Source organism: Rhinichthys klamathensis, unplaced genomic scaffold (assembly GCF_029890125.1).
Source record: "Rhinichthys klamathensis goyatoka isolate OS25496 unplaced genomic scaffold, OSU_Roscu_1.1 h1tg000687l_1, whole genome shotgun sequence".
NCBI classification, from domain to species: domain Eukaryota; kingdom Metazoa; phylum Chordata; class Actinopteri; order Cypriniformes; family Leuciscidae; genus Rhinichthys; species Rhinichthys klamathensis.
In genome coordinates, this window is record NW_026607115.1 from 1525361 (window position 1) to 1545572 (window position 20212).

Here is a 20212-nt window from a genome sequence, read left to right on the forward strand (position 1 = left end):
CCACTAATGAATGACAGCAGCGTGAACCTTCTGTGAAACATCTTTTAAACTCTACAAAAGAAAGTCATAAATGTTTGGGACAACATGAGGGTGTGTAAATGACAACAGATTTTTCATTTTTGGGTGATCTATCCCTTTATTAGAGGATGTGATTTGCTTACAGCAAAGTGGATATAAAAATATAGGCATTTGAGACCCTGAATGACTGTTTTCTTTACTTTTCCTACCCAGGGAAAGCAAAGGCTGCGAGAGGTGTGACATGAAAACCTTGACCAAGACCATATTGTTAGACTGTTACACGTCTCAGTTTTGATTGTTTCTTTACATATGAGCGGAACATTAAATAAGCAGGTTGTTAAATGCAGGCCATCTAAATGACATATGCAGCTGTAGAGCGTCGGATCTTGTTTTGGGGACGAAAGAGCATCATAGTAGGGTTTCTTTATGATGTCGCATTATATGTTGGTTCTTTTCCGACGGTCGCCTGAAACCCTTCTTGCAATAGTCACACCTGTGTGGATACTCTTTAGTGTGGATGGATATGACATGCCGTTTGAAACCTGAAGCGTCCGTGGTGTTGTACTCGCAATATTGGCATTGATAGACCTTGCGGCCGCTGTGAGTCTTCATGTGCTTTTTAAGTTCGTTCTGATGCCTAAAGCCGCGCTTGCAACGCTTGCATTTAAATGGCAAGTCCTTGGTGTGAACGGACAAAATGTGGCGGCTTAACGTGAAGGGGTCCGATGTCTTAAAATCACAGTGCCGGCACTGGTGTACTTTATTCCCCTTGTGCGTTTCAGCGTGTTTTTTCAGTTCGGAGGGTCTGTGAAAGCCCTTCTCGCACACATCACACTTGTGTGGAAAGTCTTTAGTGTGCACCGAGATGACGTGACGCTTCAAGTCACTGGAATTGGTGCTTTTGTGTTCGCAGTGCGGACACTGGTGAGTCTTATGACCCTGGAAAATCTCAGTGTGCCTCTGGAGCTCCTTGTCGTCTGCGAACGCCTGTGGGCAGTGGCCACACTTGAAGGGCAGTTCAGTCCCGTGTTTGCTCTTTATGTGAGTCTTTAAGTTGGACTGATCGGCACAGCGGAAGTCGCAGTGCTGGCAGTGGTAGGGCTTCTCGCCTGTGTGGGTTCGCATGTGCTTCTTAAGCTCAGAAGGGTGGCGGAAGCCCTTGGCACACTCCACGCAGACGTGTGCAAAGTTTTTGCTGTGCACAGCCAGCAAATGGCGGTTCAGGAGTCCCTGTTCGGCGGTCTCGTACTCGCAGTACTTGCACTTGTGCAGCTTGGGCTCCTTGTCACGCAGTATGAGTTTGTTGGAGCTGAGCGGGCTGGCCTCGTGGTAGCGCCGCGTGTACTCCGTGTACTCGGGGATCTTCTCGTTCTTGATGATGAGCTTGTGGCTTTCCAGATGGTTGTGGAAACTCACCTTCTTGTTGGTGGTGAAGTCACAGTCGGTGCACTGGTACTTCTTCTTGAACATGTGGTCCGGGTGATTCTTCATGTGGCGTTTGAGGAAACCCCGTGATTTGAACTTCTTGCCGCAGATGTGGCAGGGGTAGACGGTCAGGGGCTGCCCATCAGGACCAATGATTACAGCTAAAACAGAGGAGCACATGCTGAAAAATGGTCAACATTTTACTTCTGTAGCGCACTTTAGTGGCGAGACAAAGGAAGGACTACTTCCCTTTTGAAACACTGACACCATCATCCTTTTTTAGAAAGGACTTTTGAGCAGGGTATAGGACCTATATATAGGTCAAGTTCACCCTCGAGAACATCTCAACGTCCCAATGGTGATGCTTATTGTTCAATCTATCATTATTTGGTATTATTGCTCTATTACATGAAGGTAAACCGGAATTAATGCTCAGACACCCAGCGTAGCAATATTGCATACATGCTTGCAGTTACTTTTGGCTAAATATAGGTCGAATACATATAACAGAACCTCACATTTGGAAATTTATTATAATAAGTTTGAAAGGAAAACATTCAATTTTACTGCAATTTTTTGTTTCTGTGTTAGATGAACACACTTCAGTTTCTAGTCTTCTAGTCGATAACAATATCACAATATAGTTGTGAAAATAAGGTTGTTACAATGCCAACATTTTAGATGACATTAATACCAATACCATTGATAAAAATGTCAGCGTCACAGCAAAAACTAATGCTAGCCCAAGTAAAAAGTTCTCACGCTTATTGAAGACAAGTAAACAGTAAGAACAAAGGACAAATAAATACAATAGAACAAAGATACAAATGAAACAGAGTGCTTTACTGTTAGATAGACCTACCTGAAAAAAAATACTTGAAGAAACATTACAGAATTGAATGATCAAAATGTAAAACAAAAAATAAAACGCTAGTCATCGCTGTGTGAATTCAAAACACTGATTCTTATTAAAGCTACGAAGGTTCTTCAGTCAAGATCAGCGAGTGATTTTCTGTTTGTCTTTTGTTGTTTTATTATTATTATTAATGACACAGAGAGCAGCAGGTTTATCAGGCTGCCGTTACTTTCAGACCGAATGCACAGATCTAATATACTGACAAACATCCTGTTTTCACTCAACTGTTTACGTTACACTTAAAGGGTTAGTTCACCCAAAAATGAAAATTTTATGTCATTAATGACTCACCCTCATGTCCTCCCAAGCCCGTAAGACCTCCGTTCATCTTCCGAACACAGTTTAAGATATTTTAGATTTAGTCCGAGAACTTTCTGTCCCTCCATTGAAAATGTATGGTATACTGTCCTTGTCCAGAAAGGAAATAAAGACATCATCAAAGTAGTCCATGTGACATCAGTGGGTTATTTACAATATTTTGAAGCATCGAAAATACATTTTGGTCCAAAAATAACAAAAACTACGACTTTATTCAGCATTGTATTGTCTTCCGGTTCTGTTGTGGATCCGCATTCAGTGACGCTGCTGACGTAAGACGCTGCTGACGTGTGTCTGGTGTGTGTGTGTGTGTGTGTGTGTCTGGTGTGTGTGTTCCGGTTCTGTTGTGGATCTGCGTTCAGCGCCGCTGCTGACGTAAGACGCTGCTGACGTGTGTCTGGTGTGTGTGTGTGTGTGTGTGTGTGTGTGTGTGTGTGTGTCTGGTGTGCGTGTTCCGGTTCTGTTGTGGATCTGCGTTCAGCGCCGCTGCTGACGTAAGACGCTGCTGACGTGTGTCTGGTGTGTGTGTGTGTGTGTGTGTGTGTGTGTCTGGTGTGTGTGTTCCGGTTCTGTTGTGGATCTGCGTTCAGTGCCGCCGCTGACGTGTGTCTGGTGTGTGTGTGCGTGTGTGTCTTCCGGTTCTGTTGTGGATCTGCGTTCAGCGCCGCTGCTGACGTAAGACGCTGCTGACGTGTGTCTGGTGTGTGTGTGTGTGTGTGTGTGTGTGTCTGGTGTGCGTGTTCCGGTTCTGTTGTGGATCTGCGTTCAGCGCCGCTGCTGACGTAAGACGCTGCTGACGTGTGTCTGGTGTGTGTGTGTGTGTGTGTGTGTGTGTGTCTGGTGTGTGTGTTCCGGTTCTGTTGTGGATCTGCGTTCAGTGCCGCCGCTGACGTGTGTCTGGTGTGTGTGTGTGTGTGTGTCTGGTGTGTGTGTTCCGGTTCTGTTGTGGATCTGCGTTCAGTGCCGCCGCTGACGTGTGTCTGGTGTGTGTGTGCGTGTGTGTCTTCCGGTTCTGTTGTGGATCTGCGTTCAGCGCCGCTGCTGACGTAAGACGCTGCTGACGTGTGTCTGGTGTGTGTGTGTGTGTGTGTGTGTGTCTGGTGCGCCCGAGCTTCGTTTACAGTCTGAGGGAGACGCATGCTGTAAACAAAACAATCTTCTCAAACATGTCTAAGGATTTCCACACAGAGGAAGACTTGCATTTTTTTGCCCAGCCATATTTATTTGAACCCGAATACACACACACACCAGACACACGTCAGCAGCGTCTTACGTCAGCGGCGTCACTGAATGCGGATCCACAACAGAACCGGAAGACAATACAATGCTGAATTAAGTCGTAGTTTTTGTTATTTTTGGACCAAAATGTATTTTCGATGCTTCAAAACATTCTTACTAACCCACTGATGTCACATGGACTACTATGATGATGTCTTTATTTCCTTTCTGGACAAGGACAGTTGCCGTACATACATTTTCAATGGAGGGACAGAAAGCTCTCGGACTAAATCTAAAATATCTTAAACTGTGTTCCGAAGATGAACGGAGGTCTGACGGGCTTGGGACGACATGAGGGTGAGTCATTAATGACATCATTTTCATTTTTGGGTGAACTAACCCTTTAAGACAAAACCAATTGTGTTTACTAGGATCCTCGCCAAGATGGCCATTTTGACATAATTCTGTGTGTGTTTGATCATTTAAGCGCAATAAAAATAACTCAATTCAGTACTTTTTTTATTTTTATAATTTTTTTTTAGATTTTTATAACCACTGGCTTCATAAAAAAAAAAAAAAAAAAAAAATGGCAAAAAAGGGAAGAGGGGAGACAACAACCAATAAAACACAGACCTGCAACACACTCATTATACAGACAAATGAATATTAAAATATGAGCGGAGGGGGGAAAACAAAGAGTTGAGGGCACATTGATGTGTTTTGAAAATGAAAATGTCTTCTGGGGTTTCATGACCCTTTAAAAACAGTTTCTGGCACTAGCAGAAGATCATACCTGTCTGGCACTGGCGCGTCTCTCCCCTCCTCTTCTTCTTGATCTTCTGCTTAAGAGCTCGGCTTGAGCTGATGCTGTCAGAGATCTGCAGGTAGGGAGTGCCTGTGCCGTTCTTACTTTCTAGACTGCTTCCTGTAGGAAAGCCATGACTGGTAAGGTGTTTGTATCGGACATTTACACCCTATAAATGCACTAAAAGGAAAGGAGAATGTTTTTGTATAAATGTTAAGTTAAGTTTTAAGGTAACAGCTAGAGCTAGCCAAAAATGAAACTTCTGTCATCGGTTTTCGGAGGGTTTTCCAATCAAGGGTTCGCGAGCCCTTAGGTGCGAGTTGATTAAAAGCCAATAATTTAAATAAATAAGGCTGCACTGTTAATCGGAATAAAACTGAAATTGCCATATGGCTTAGTGCAAATAATGGCAAAGACGGGGGTTCGGCTGACAAAATCGATCTGGAGACCCTGAGCTATCGTACGGCTTCAGAAGACTTAAATATAGTCATAATTACAGTCCAATACTAGGGTAGGATGGTAGTGCTGTTCCAAATTCAGACAGAATTTTTATTTTTGGGTGGACTATTAATTTAAAGCAATTTGTATCTCTGCCTGCAACAAAAAAGTGAAGGACCATAAGCAGTTGCCCAGGCCGCAGGAACAAAGCTCTTGTTAACTGGTGTGTCCTCCAGTTGCGCTTCTGTTATCCCAGCAGCCTCTTCCTCCCCAACAATGACCTCCATATACACCTGGTCAGTCATCTCCGAACAGTCTACAGTCAGGACAGGGTATAACGTAAGCACATTTTTTGACATGACACTGTATGCACATGTAAAGGTCCTTGCACACTGAGTGAGAAATTTCCGTATTAATGTTTTCTTATTCGTCATTCGGTGGCTGTGAATAGTCAAAACACCTCTCAAAACGCTTGCTACAGATGTGAAAAATGCAGAAAATTGAACCCGATCCTAATTTTTTTATGACGGACGAAAGTTTCGGAGGCAGTGATTGACACAATGTGAGGCCAAATTGATTTTTTAACGTGTGAAAATTTCGGACTCAGTGTGCAAGGACCTTAACTCTTCTTAAAAAGAGCCAGAACTCACTGATGTCCTCGTCTCCATGGCAGGCATCCTTCACAGCCATGTAGACCATCTTCTCTCTGGGCAGCCGGCCTGAGACCACTGGCTCCAGCACCGCGTGCCCATTGGGGAAATCACTTTCTGCTACCACCTCTGTGCTGCCTACAACACCGTACAAACATATTCATCTTACAGGGCATGAATGGACAATCAAAATGTCCTTGATATTTACTCATGAGAGGTTACTCTACACTAGGGCTGCACGATTCATCAAACTTCTAATCCCGATTACGGTTGCCACGATTACAAAATCGTTCAAAGCCGCGATAACAAACAAACTTCTAACTCATCCTCACTGAGCGAACTCTGCACCCTTACTATTGCCCTTTCCGTAAAATATTTTTGTATTAATTTTCTGAAAAGAAGAATCTATTTTTTATTTATACATAAATACTTTACTAAAACTATACTACAATAAACACTTCAAATAAGGACACGAATGTCTTCCGTGTGAGGGTGACAGTGGGAAAGAGTGTTTTGGAGGGACATTCAAATGTCATGTGACTTAAAGGGGTCATATAATGTCATTTTTGTACAAGCTAATATGATTCTTTAGGGTCTAAATTAAAAGTTTGTAATATACTTTAATTAAAAATTCTCATTAGTATTGTAAGAAAACACTTATTTTACTTGGTCAAAAACAGCTGTTTTCAGCACGCCGTTTCAGTGCATATGCCTTTAAATGATCATGAGCTTTGCTCACCCCGCCTCTCTGTTCTGTGCGTACACCGTTTGTAACACAATAACACAATAACCATAACGCGTTGTTCATTATAGACGTGGGATTATGAATTATATTTGAGAACGTCGTACATAGAAAACATGCAGTAATGTACCCTGAGTGTAAACCTTAGACTCATTCATCGTGAAGCGATTTGCAAAGATATAAATATTAATATAAAGTTTAATAAAACGTTACACTCACTTCAGTTGTTCTAGAGGTTCAGCAGGAACACGAATATCTGGTACCGATTCTTTATTCAGGAGCAGCTTCTTAGCAAAACCAGCTTTATACTGACCCTCGTTTATAAAGCAGTCTGGTGAGAAATGATTCGCGAAAACATGAGAGCATTGACGTTGCTCGTGGGGAATATTCCCTTCGAAAACAAACTCAGCCACTGCGTCTTCAGCTTCAAAATGACTGCTGTGTTCGTTATTACACCCAAGAACAGAACACCACAATCGCTTAGACGCCATTCTGCTCATAGACAGTGCTCCAGCATATCAATAATGACCGCGCCGGTCCGCGCAGACAATGATTGACAGCTCTCTCACGAGCGAGGGCGGGTCTGTGTTGAAACTCTCCTGTCAATCATAGTCTGTGTCTGTTTTGTCTGTTTTTGTGACTTTCTTTAGTATAGCAATAGAGTATAAAAACCAATATAAATTCTCGGTATAGCATTGGACTCTACGATCGGCGGAAGTAATCCAGCATCCTTAGACCTTCACCGGAAATACCGCCGTGCATAGAGCCCATTAATACAAAGAGACACAACTACTTGTATAGGTAGTTTATTTAAGTTTAAACATATTTGACAACGTATTAACTTACACAAAACCAACTAAATCAACTAATGGCCAAGACCTTACTCTCGCTCGCACTCGCAGGCACTCTCTCTCTCTCGCCCTCACGCTCTCTGCGCATAACGGTTTAAATGAACATCAATAAACAAATGTTGAGTGCTGATCAAGAGTTTTGTGCAAGCAATTTAAGGTTGCGACTCTTGTCCTAAATATAGCAGGCTTCATTCGGTGATTGAAACAAATATTATTAACATTAATTGAAGTTTTACAGTATATAGAACCGACATTGAACGCTCCGAGCGAGCTGTGCTGTGGTAAACTGCTGCTAGCCTGCTACTATGGCTATTTCGAGGGCTCTGGCCACGCCCCCTTGGCGGGCTCTGACGTGTCTGATGTAATGCTAGCTCATTGGCGCACACGTTGGAGGCGCCCGTGCCATTGGATGTGCAGTTGCCGCAGCACAGCCAATGAGTGAGCCAGACACTCACTGTGTCTGTACAGCTGGAAAATGCGTTTTACATTTTAAGCTTCAGAATTTTGCCACTCGCAAAGCAGACAGCTGCGCCTCTGCTGCCGCGGGCGTGTTTTTCCACATGATTCGAATATTAATTTTCACCTTCGAATTTCTGTTTTTTAAAACTATTCGAATATATATTCCAATTTAGAATATTCGTTGACAGCCCTAATTCCCATAGTGAAATATATTGTGGTTTTTTTCTGAATAACAAGGAAATGAGTAGAAATGAATTGTTGCCATATGCCAATGCCTCTCAATAACAGTGAGAGTAGTAGCAATCCGCTTGTGGTAAACATCTGAAATGTGTTCCTTACCAATTTCCACATCTTCATCTCCATCGGCCTTAAAGATGTAAACTTTGATGACCTCAGAGCTGAACTCGTCCTCTTTCGAGCCGTCGTCATCTTGGCCCACATCTGCACTGATCTTTAAAGAGGCGTCTCCAATGTCTAGCTTTTCCCCAACCTCATCCACTGCAAAGAAGCCAGATATCAAACATTGCTGTGGATCCGATCAATCCAATAGGGCTGGGACAATAAATCAATGCATCGTGATTCGTGGATCGATTTCAATATTTTCCAAATGCATCGCCATTCTCTCTGGTGTGTTCATCCTCAGGTGCGTTCGGCTGAGTCTGAGAACGCTTTTATGACGCGAGATTAATGTAAAAACAGTAGGGCTGCGCGATATTGAAGAAAAATGCGATAACTCATTAAATAATGCGATATTTGATATGTTAAAGTGTGTAAAATAAACTTAAATTACCTTTAAAATATATTTAAAATGATATAACCTACATGCGTGTTTCACATTCTTCTTGTGACAAGAAAACATCCCTATAACTTCTGAGAGTGAACAGCAGTGTTTTACAGTAGCATAAGAAGTGTTGTTTTTACATCAGTGTAAACCACTGGGTTTAGGGTTTCAGGAAGGCCTACATTAGGTTCATTTAACAACAGAAACTGAATAATCAAATGTAAAAATAAAACACGGCTTAGTTTTCACTTAGGGATGTGCACGAATATACGATCTGTAATTATTATTAGAAAAATAAAATACTATTAGAATTTTACTACATTGCTTTGCTGGCCGTAAATGCAAGCACTAACTCGCAATTATAATTAAATGCACTGGGTGGCGCTGTGGAGCGTGTTAACAAGTTGTGTGTATTTGATCACATAATGTTGTCGTCTGCCTCGCGAACTTTGGAATTAGGCTACTCAGATGAAAATTATCTTACAAAATGGAATTACTTTTGATCAAATTAATGAATGAATCCAAATTATCATAATATCACCACCATGAGAAATCACATGAAATCCAAACAGCAGTCAACTGAGGAAAGACAGCTGTCCATCACTGCATCACGACTGCAGGTAAAGCGCAGCTGTATATCCGAGATGATAACTTATCTTATAGCTAAATGATTTTGAGGCGTACGTTTCCTTAAAATTTCGTTGAGGGAGACAGGTTTAAAGGGATACTCCACTTTTTTTGGAAATCATTTTACAACTCCTCCAGAGTTAAACTGTTGAGTTTTACCGTTTTTGAATCCATTCAGCCGATCTCCGGTTCTGGCGGTACACTTTTAGCATAGCTTAGCATACATCACTGAAGTGGACAAGACCATTAGCATTTCTCAAAAAAAGAGTTTCGATATTTTTCCTATTTAAAACTTGACTCTTCTGTAGTTACATCGTGCACTAAGACCGACTGAAAATGTAAAGTTGCGATTTTCTAGGCTGATATGGCTAGGAACTATACTCTCATTCCTGCGTAATAATCAAGAAACTTTACTGCCGTACCATGAGTGCAGCAGGCGTAATGATATGACGCAGCGCCTGAAAATAGGCCACCTTCCGTCAACACAACGGAACTATTTTCAGGCGCTGCGTCATATCATTACGCCTGCTGCACTCATGGTACGGCAGTAAAGTTTCTTGATTACTACGCAGGAATGAGAGTATAGTTCCTAGCCATATCAGCCTAGAAAATCGCAACTTTACATTTCCCGTCGGTCTTAGTGCACGATGTAACTACAGAAGAGTCAAGTTTTAAATAGGAAAAATATCGAAACTCTTTGGTCATTTTTTTTTGAGAAATGCTAATGGTCTTGTCCACTTCAGTGATGTATGCTAAGCTATGCTAAAAGTGGTACCGCCAGAACCGGAGATCGGCTGAATGGATTCAAAAACGGTAAAACTCAACACTTTAACTCTGGGGGAGTTGTAAAATGAGCCTATTTCCAAAAAAAGTGGAGTATCCCTTTAAGAACAGAAAACGCAAAGTCCTGTTAGAAACTTTGCTTAGAACACCGTTATCTTTGTCTCTGCAACGTCTGTCAGCACAGCATGTTTTCTCACTCGAGCATGAGGATATTATTGTTTTCTGAACATGAACGTGAAACAATATAAACGCGATAACCATATTCTGACTCGGCCTGTACGACAACTTGCCTGACCTGCTTTATTAGCGTTTTTTTTTTCTCCGTTAGCCTGCTTGAGCTTAAATGCTTTTGTTCTTTATATTTGTTGTTTACTCATATTGTTTAATGTTTTCAACTAAAAGAAAACCTTAAGATATACTTTAAGCTTGTTGTGTATATTGCCTAATCATAAGCCTGTTATGAAATGGTGACAAAAACGTTAAAAAAAAATAACGACTTTTTCGTTAAACCAAATTTAAATAAACAACATTCGATTTTTATGAGCCCGAATATTCGAATGCAATATTTTTGAAAAATGCCCATCCCTAGTTTTCACTCTATTAATTAGTGGTGCTTGCCTATGGCGAAGCAACACTATTGTTATCTCACATACTTATTATTCTTCTTATAATTATTATTATTCTTCTGGCCACTTTTTGACGCGCTACTCCTCCCGCAGTTTTTGTCACAGACCCATGAATGAGGTGTCAAAACGTGCGGCCTGTTCGGGAATGGTGTGCTATGACTTTTCTAAGAGATCGGGGGTACGATGGTCGCCCCAGGGGCGAAAAACGGCCCAAAAAAATCCCATAGACTTAACATTGCGAAAAACTTTGACGAGTCGTAGCTCGGAACGAGGATGTCGCAGAAACGTGAAATTTGCCACATTTGAAGAGGCTGACAGGCTCTGTAAGAACATACCACACAATGGGGTAAAAGTTGCACCCCTGGGGTGCAGGAGCTGCCCAAAGTTTCCCCATTGACTTACTATGGTGTAGGACGGCCCATGAAATGGGCCGTCCTACACCATAGAAACCGCTTTTATATTGAACATAACTCTGGATCACAGTGTCATAGAGACAAGAGGGCGGGCTCATTTTACTCACACAACCAATCAGTCTCTCAGGATCATTGTGAAGCTATCAAGCCACGCCCTAGCAACCATTTAGAGCACCTTAGCAACAACTCCCATAGACTTCCATTGAAAGAGATCGAAGGGATATCTCTGGACTGAATTGTCATACAAACATGAGGGTGGGCTCGTTTGACTCGGGGCAGCAAACAGCCAATCCTGAATCACCTCAACACTTACTGGCCACGCCCTAGCAACCATTGTCGAGCACCTTAGCAACAAAAATCCAAAGAGGAATATCGTCCATTCTGAATGTCACAGAGGCATGGGAGTTGGTTTATATCATTCATACTGACAAGCAGCCTTTGGAGTTTCATGATTGGCAGCTGCCAAGCCACTCCCTAGCAACCAAACAGAGTACCCTAGCAACCATTTTGCAAGACCTACATCTCTATATCAGAACATCGTATAGAGATGGGGGTTGGTTTATATAATTCATACTGACAAGCAGCTTTTGGAGTTTCATTACTGGTAGCTGCCAAGCCACTCCCTAGCAACCAAACAGAGTACCCTAGCAACCATTTTGCAAGACCTACATCTCTGCATCAGAACATCGTATAGAGATGGGGTTTGGGTCTTTTGACTCATGCTAGCACACAGGACTTTCAACATGCTAAACATGCTAGCTGTGAATAGCTACATGCTAATATTGATTAGCTAAGTGCTAAATCATGCCATGAACATTATAAACTCTATAGTAACCAAATGTGAACACTACCAACCACCTAGTAACACCATAGCAACCATCCAGAATACTATAGCAACCACCTAAAACACCCTAGCAACCACCCAAAACACCCTAGCAACCGCCTAGCAACACCATAGCAACCACCCAGAATACCTTAGCAACCGCCTAGCAACACCCTAGCAACCACCCAGAACACCCTAGCAACCGCCTAGCAACACCCTAGCAACCACCCAGAATACCCTAGCAACCACCTAGCAACACCCTAGCAACCACCCAGAATACCCTAGCAACCACCTAGCAACACCCTAGCAACCACTCATACCACCCTAGCAACCGCCTAGCAACACCCTAGCAACCACCCAGAACACCTTAGCAACCACCCAGAATACCCTAGCAACCGCATAGCAACCACCCAGAACACCCTAGCAACCGCCTAGCAACACCCTAGCAACCACTCAGAACACCCTAGCAACCACCTAGCAACACCCTAGCAACCACTCAGAACACCCTAGCAACCACCTAGCAACACCCTAGCAACCACCCAGAACACCCTAGCAACCACCTAGCAACACCCTAGCAACCACCCAGAATACCCTAGCAACCACCTAGCAACACCCTAGCAACCACTCAGAACACCCTAGCAACCACCTAGCAACACCCTAGCAACCACCCAGAACACCCTAGCAACCGCCTAGCAACACCCTAGCAACCACCCAAAACACCCTAGCAACCACCTAGCAACACCCTAGCAACCACCCAGAACACCCTAGAAACCGCCTAGCAACCACCCAAAACACCTTAGCAACCACCCAGAATACCCTAGCAACCGCATAGCAACACCATAGCAACCACCCAGAACACCCTAGCAACTGCCTTGCATCATCATAGCAAAATCCAAGAACACCCTAGCAACCGAGCGGCGAGTTTTGCCACTGCAAGCACCACTTCACATTTTCTTCTGGAAATGTACATTCTAGTATTGTGATTACTATTCACCCAGATAAAACTTCGGCACGCTACTCCTCCCGCACCTTTTGTCGTAAACCCATGAATGAGGTGTCAAATCGACCGGTTCATTGAGGAGAGGTGTGCTATGTCTTTTCTAAGCGATCGGTTGTACGATGTTCGTCCGGCGGGCGATAAAACGGCAGAAAAAAGTCCCATAGACTTAACATTGGCAAAAAATTTGTGAGATCATATCTTTTGACCAGAAGGTCATAGAGACTTGGGGTTGGGCTCTTTTGACTCAGCCTATAGAGAAGCCAATAAGTAGTGACATAATAACTTCATAGCCGTGCCCTAGCAACCACTTAGGGCACCCTAGCAACCATAAAACAACATTTGCAAGCCATATTTCAGCTCCAGAAAATAGTAGAAACATGGAGTTCGACTTTTTTGACTCAGACTGTCAACTAGTCTTTAAATATCATCTCATAAACTGTATAAGCACACCATAGCAACCATATAGAGTACCCTAGTAACCACCTGAACACATGAATAAGCCATTTCTCAGCACCAGAACATCGTACAGACATGTTTTGTTGGCTCGTATGCAATCATGAACCACACCCTAGCAACCGAGCGGCGAGTTTTGCCACTGCAAGCACCACTTCACATTTTCTTCTGGAAATGTACATTCTAGTTAAATATACTATACTGATTCTTATTAAAGCTACAAAAGTTATTCAGCCAAGAGCAGTGAGTGATTTTCTTTGTCTTTTGTTCATGACCCCAGTTATTGCAAGTCGTTGCGATATGCATATCGCGATATACACATTTGCGATATTTCGATAGTTTTGATATATTGTGCAGCCCCAGCAGTAGCAGCCCTGTGTTCGCTTCAACCTTTTCGAACTTTATAAATGATTATTTTATCGAAGGTTCAAGTGGTGTGTGTAAGGCGTTGGAAGCCAGCAGAGTACGGCTGTTTCTATGTTTCTAGTGCCATCTGAGGTTAAAAACTAAGCTCAGAATCGATTCGAGAGAGGATCGCGATGCATTCCGAAAATCTCTGAATAAATCCAGAATAATTTCTAGATTAATCGATTTATTGTCCCAGCCAGGGTCCGAAATTAACTTTTTGGCTCACCTGCCACGGGGACTGGTAGATGAAAAAATCCACCAGACAAGCATATTTTTTACCGGCCAAAATAATAAACAGCCTTTTTGTGTCACATATACATTAATTTATATATAGGCTATATTTAAACATTTTTGTCATATTTCTGGTCTATTATTTTCCGTTTTTACTTTTATTTACACACATATTACACACATTAAAATAATATGTTTGTGGTGGTGCCTATGAAAATAGTTCTGTACAAATTAAATGTATTATTGTATATTTAATAAAATATATGCAATAATAATATATTATAATTATTTCAAAAAAATATTTAGTTTTACTCTGGCTTTTTTTTTTACTCAATTCACTCTGACTGATCCGATCAGTAACTCAAGGACTGGAAATATCAGTTGTTTTAACCATTCATTAAAATGAATCGGTTCAAAGGAGTCATTAGTTCGCGAATTGGACGTGTCATTATCGGATGCGTTCGCGGGAACATCCGACATCCTAAACACACAAAACATTTCATCACTGGATAGGTTTTTTCGTTTATTTAAAGTGTGGTTTATGTCAGCTGAATGTGCGGAATGCTTTTCAGAGAAGATAAGGTATTTTAGCACAATTCACACCCAGCGGTAATTCAGGAAAAAATACATCCGAATCCTCCACATGAAACTATGGTCTTCCGACCTTTTACCATCGTGTCGATTTATTTGGATTAATATGTGAGGCAAGACAGCGCTTAGGAGGCGGTGAAGCCTTGTTTATACTTTCGCCTGGCTCCGAAGAGAAAGAGTGTGCGCGTGACCGGCCGGGGCTCTCTCTCTCTCTGCTGGTTCTTCAGTTGCGCCCTGTCACACGCACTACTGTCGTCTACATTACTCACAGATCAAATAAGACTATGGCGGGACAAAAATTCGCTTTGGAGCAGGACGAGCATCGATAAGAGGACTCGTTAACGTTAACTTGTTACATTACTATTTTGGTATGAACATTCACCCGCCAGTGGGCCGGATGGCCTTTTGAGATTTACTCGCCAAACGGAAAATCTACCCGCATTTGGCGCTTGGCGGGTGTTAATTTCAGACCCTGGTCCCAGCCCTACAACCCAAGCTGGCACGTAAAAGCAAACTCACGAGAAATCATGAGGTAATCCTCTGAAGTGCTCTTCACATCCTCCTCATCGTCCACTTTAATAGTGACATCAGACGGCATGGCGTCGTGTGACTGTATGACCGTCTCGGAGTCGGACACCATGACCTCTGCAGACACCAGGTCGTGATCCAGCGGACTCTGATCGTGAGGTGACATGAGGTCCGCCACGAACACCTGATCAGGCTCCGTCTCCAGAGCCTCTTGGATGGCCACCTCGGCCCCCAGGATAGACTCAGACAGGATCACTCCCTCGCTGGTGATGACGTCCTCATGACAGATGTCAGGCCCCTCCACCACTTCAGCTTCGAGGTCAGCCTCCAGCATGATGCCCTCATCCGAGATCATCACGGCCTCCGGCACCGACACCACTATGTGATCGCCGTCGATGTGGGCCATGCCACCCATCCCTGCAACTGCACCAGAGAATAGCACAACACAAGTTTACAAAACTGACAAAGCATTTCATGAGGTGGTTCATAAATATTGTTCAGTTGTTTTTGTTTGTCATTAAAGGGATAGTTCACCCCCAAAAATGCAAAGTCTTATGGGTTTGGAAAGGCAGATTCATGTGAGGTTATTGTTTTATTCGTGTGGACTTTTTCGTGTGGGATTACGATTATTACAACTTTACAGTTTTATAAATAGTTGTTGTTTTTTTATCTTCACTATAATAACAATTTATTATAGTTAATATTTCAAAAAAAAAAATGTATAAGGGTAAATTTAGACATCACATCAGCATAAACAAGACAAAAACAAATACTACATTTAAGACAAAAACATTATTGCAATTATGTATTCCGAAGATAAATTACGTAGGGAGACCAAAAAACATTATAACAGATATATCATTAAATATAAATCAAAAAAAGATGAAGAAATAAACAAATATCCTAAATATAAGTATATGAGTAAATATACTCTCCTAAAAAAAATCAAATAAATAGTTATCGTTCTAGGTGTAAACACTTTATTCACATATCAAAATACAAACAAAAAAACATACGAGTTTGTAAGACTTGAATTATAGTAAGAACTCTATATTAAAATGATCAGTCAATGTCATAACCTAAAACAAGCCAAACATCAGGCAATTAATTGACTCTTTTTATTTTAATTACGGTTCCTTACCAAAATCTGACATGATCATTGTATGGGGCATTTTCAAATCCTTGTGAAGCTCCAGGATCCCTCCACCGTGATCCATAATCTGTGATTTTTCCACAATACTGAAAAAGTGAAAACATTAACTGCTATATGAGGAATGTGATGTAAATAGAAATTATTACATGATGAAATTATGGCTGTCCCCGACTAAAGATTTTTCTAGTCATTCATTTAAGCCATTGGTCGACTAATCGTAGGTTTATATTAATTTAAATTACTCAAATATATATATACTAGGGGTGGGGGGGGGGGGGGGGGTAATATAGCCTATTCCGCACTCGAGCGCACACATAAAGCTTGCCGCAAAAGTAATGATAATGAATGTGTCAAAAAATACATTTGAATTATTTATTAATAAACTAGTGTTTTCCGAGTCAGTGTCGGCTGCAGAGATGAAGTTGAAGTAGCCTATAATAATAATAATAATTCATTACATTTATTTAGCGCTTTTCTCGGCACTCAAAGCGCTTTACATAGAAGGGGGAATCTCCTCAACCACCACCAGTGTGCAGCATCCACCTGGATGATGCGACGGCAGCCATTTTGCGCCAGAACGCCCACCACACACCAGCTTACTGGTGGAGAGGAGACAGAGTGATGAAGCCAATTTGTATGGGGATGATTAGGAGGCCATGATGTACAGAGGCCACTGGGCAAATTTGGCCAGGATGCCGGGGTTACACCCCTACTCATTCGAAGGGATTTTTTGTGACCACAGAGAGTCAGGGCCTCGGTTTAACGTCTCATCCGAAGTGTTTACGGGTACTTGGGGATGAGTACTATTACTATTGAGTACTCGGGATGGGACGATTACCGGTTTCACGATAAACCACGATAAAATATACTGACGGTTAGTATTATCGTTTAAAAGTTAATTATCATTAAAACAGTGTTTGATTATCGCGATTTTAATAACTCACTGTAAATCCTGTCAAGCCAGCAACAGTCTGACGCAGGCACAGCGCGCAATGTTTTTTTTTTTATTAATTGGGGAAGGAATGGCGGAAGCAGTGAGATTTTTCGTGTTCGGGAGATTTTTCAGCCTTTTAAGAAGACCAAATCTGAGGTGGGGTCATATTTTGGCTTTTACAAAAGTCCTGAGGGAAACTTGATCGAGGATGGTCACCCTGTCTGCAGAACAAAAAGTCGCTCCAAAAGAAACACTTCAAATCTGCCGATCGTCTTGTGTGACCATCACCCACTGTTGTATAGCGAACGCAAGGAAAGTTAACTTTGACCTCAATACCAAAACTACGTCTGGGAAATAATTGGGCACGAAATGTTGTTTTGAGTTGAAATATTTTATGTAACCCACTTGAAATAGACGTGAAGCTTCCGCGAAGAAAAGTTCGCAGCAAGTGGCTTTGAGCCAAAGACGAACGAACAACTTCAAACAAGACTGTTATTAAGAGTGACATTTTAAGGGATAGTAACGTATAGATTCATTGTACACTTGTTAAACCGATTTTATTTGTACCACCACATAATTACGGGGACATATTTAATTGAGATTAGTGTTTTAAATCTTACTCGTTTATAAATCCATTTTGTACAGCGTACAAACAATCGTCCAGACAAGATGATCACAACAATATTATCAAACTCTGTAAACAATAAATCAACCATCAAAAACGGGAGATGCAAGAAGACGGCAAGTTGTTTTTGAATGAAACGAGAGCGCGCCGTTGTGATACATGGATGTGCGCTGTGTAATAATGCGTTGCTATTGACGACGGGCATTATAAAGAAGGAAATGCCACAGAATCTTGCTTAAAAAACTGCACAGAGCTGCTTATTTATTTGTTGTTTGTTGATTTTCAAATATAAAACTTGTTGAAATGTTTTCAGTGTGAGCATCAATTCTTTTTGAACACTTTCATCTCATTTTAACAAAACCGTGATAATATTGATAATCACGATAATTTTGGACACTATAATCGTGATATGAAATTTTCATACCGTCCCATCCCTATTGAGTACTATAGTGGACGCGCCTTTTGCTAATTCAGTGTTTTTTAAATGGTAAGCCATATTTGAGGTCGATGGATGAAAGGCGAACGTTTGGATTTCCTGCAAGACACACTGTAGACAACAAGGACCCGCCGTTAAGGTTCTGTCCCTCACAGACAGTTTTTTTTTTCTACGACTAACCGACTAATGAAATTCTGGTTGACTAAGCCTCTTCTCGTCGAATATTAGGGGGCAGCCCTACACAAAATGACAGAAAATTCAATCCAACACACTGAATTCATATGCAAACGCGTTAAACAACTCATTTTTCCAAAAGGTTTTCTTTTCGAATCCAGTGTGAGTGAAAACTGCCATTTAACAAACCTTCACATTTGACAGTAGTTCCCTTCACATAAAAGTGTCACAAATATTAAGAAAAACTGTGAATCTGGCATCTGGGAGGAAAGTGTCTGAAAGAAACAGAAGAGTAAATGAAATTAAATGTATATAACATTTATATAATTGTAACAATTTGTTTATAATTTGTATAACTTTTATATTTCTTATTATAAAAATATTTTTTTACTATAAAAAGTGGAGCAAACAAAACATCCTAAAACACAGATCAAAGAATTCAAGCACAGTAGCTAAATAAAATGATTTATAAACAAATAAACTGTGTTTACCATTCAGAAAGGTCACATTGCAGTAATTTCTTAACATTATAACAACCTTAATAACATTTGTATATATAAAACGCAGAAAATAATCATTTAAGTTTATATCAAGAAAGTGGTTGATTATAATAAATTAATCATAACCGGTTAATATTACATTAGACTTCATTAGTAATTACAACTTAATGAGCATAACAATTATGTGAGGGGGTTTCCAACATGACGTCATATCTCTATTTGTGGGGGGAAATTGAGTACTGTATGTTTACGGTCACTAAAAAGAGTGTCAGAAGTATAACGCCTTATTTTTAAATGATTGCCATGTCTGAAAAAAGTGCGAAATCGTTGTCAGCGCTACGCTCATGACAGGTGATTTTTTTGTTTTACAGTCTATGCTATGATGGCGTAATCTGAACATACTATGAAAAAGGTGGACTCATTAATATTAATTCCGTCACGTGACTGCAACCACAACCAGTGCCGTTACCACGTGACTCTGATATACTCGTGAGTTGAGCCTTCGCCATAGTAGGCTTAGTAATTGAGCGTACTACTCCGTGTGACAGTTCAATCGAAACAAAGTTTGGATTGTTGCATTGACTCGGTGCAGTTAAAAACCTTTACAGAACACAACGTTTCGAAATTCACTGTAATATTCCAGGGGACTTCGGTTCTTTACGTGGTTAACAGATTGCGCAAATGCGGCCGCGTTACTGCGCCATCTTGCCCTCCGCCATTACACCACATGCTAAACGGCTAATAGCATTAGCTAACGAATATGTCAACGTGTATTTGAATACAACACAGCCGAAAGAATCACAAAAACACGCAACCCATACGCAATTTCTGCATTTACTTCGTATATGACTGATTAATGCGTCAAAAGCCAGACGCACGACCGTTATTTTCGCTAGTTTTGCGTAGGGTCCGGCTAGCAGGAGCGCGCGCTGGGCGCTTCCTCGCGCTTGAACACAACACCAGGCCCACGCAGGCCGACGGCCACCGTTTCATACACACGCTGCACAAATCCAGAACGCTTTACCTACTCCGCGACTGCCTTCAGAGCGTTGATGAGTTTCCGATCCCCTCGAAATTGTAGTAATTTATTATAGTTAATTTTCCAACGGTAGCACTACTGCGGCCTGTACATTTGAGGATCCTCGAACGCTCTTTCCCAGGCCTGAGGCCTGAGCCAATCACGCTCCTGGATTCGTCGCCTCCGCCAATCAGATTTCTCGTTTCTAAGCCTCGGCCAATCAGAATGTTCGTTGACAACAGCAACGGGTGGGGCAGAGCGAACGCGC

General features: G+C 41.7%; 1 protein-coding gene across 2 annotated transcripts; it reads right to left on the reverse strand.

Moving 5' to 3' along the window:
- Positions 1 to 296: 296 nt before the first annotated feature.
- Positions 297 to 20111, reverse strand: znf711 (zinc finger protein 711). 2 transcript variants are annotated; one of them, XM_056241997.1, is made up of 9 exons: positions 19955 to 20111; positions 18616 to 18701; positions 16246 to 16343; positions 15096 to 15527; positions 8180 to 8338; positions 5789 to 5926; positions 5317 to 5454; positions 4689 to 4820; positions 297 to 1604 (listed from the first exon to the last, which is right to left on the reverse strand). In XM_056241997.1, exons 3-9 carry the CDS (start codon positions 16319 to 16321, stop codon positions 427 to 429), a joined length of 2253 nt encoding a protein of 750 aa, XP_056097972.1. In that variant the 5' UTR covers positions 16322 to 16343; positions 18616 to 18701; positions 19955 to 20111; the 3' UTR covers positions 297 to 426. The 2 variants fall into 2 exon arrangements, with proteins under 2 accessions (XP_056097972.1, XP_056097971.1); XM_056241996.1 differs by having other exon boundaries at positions 19951 to 20111.
- Between the last annotated feature and the right edge of the window lie 101 nt (positions 20112 to 20212).

Excerpts from the sequence above, each read along its gene's own strand:
- znf711 (XM_056241997.1), bottom strand. The coding sequence starts at position 16,321 with ATGGATCACGGTGGAGGGATCCTGGAGCTTCACAAGGATTTGAAAATG. Across the intron at positions 15,528-16,245 it reads AATGATCATGTCAGATTTTG|TTGCAGGGATGGGTGGCATG; the intron begins GTAAGGAACCGT and ends TCTCTGGTGCAG. Across the intron at positions 8,339-15,095 it reads GGATTACCTCATGATTTCTC|TGGATGAGGTTGGGGAAAAG; the intron begins GTGAGTTTGCTT and ends GCTTCTTTGCAG.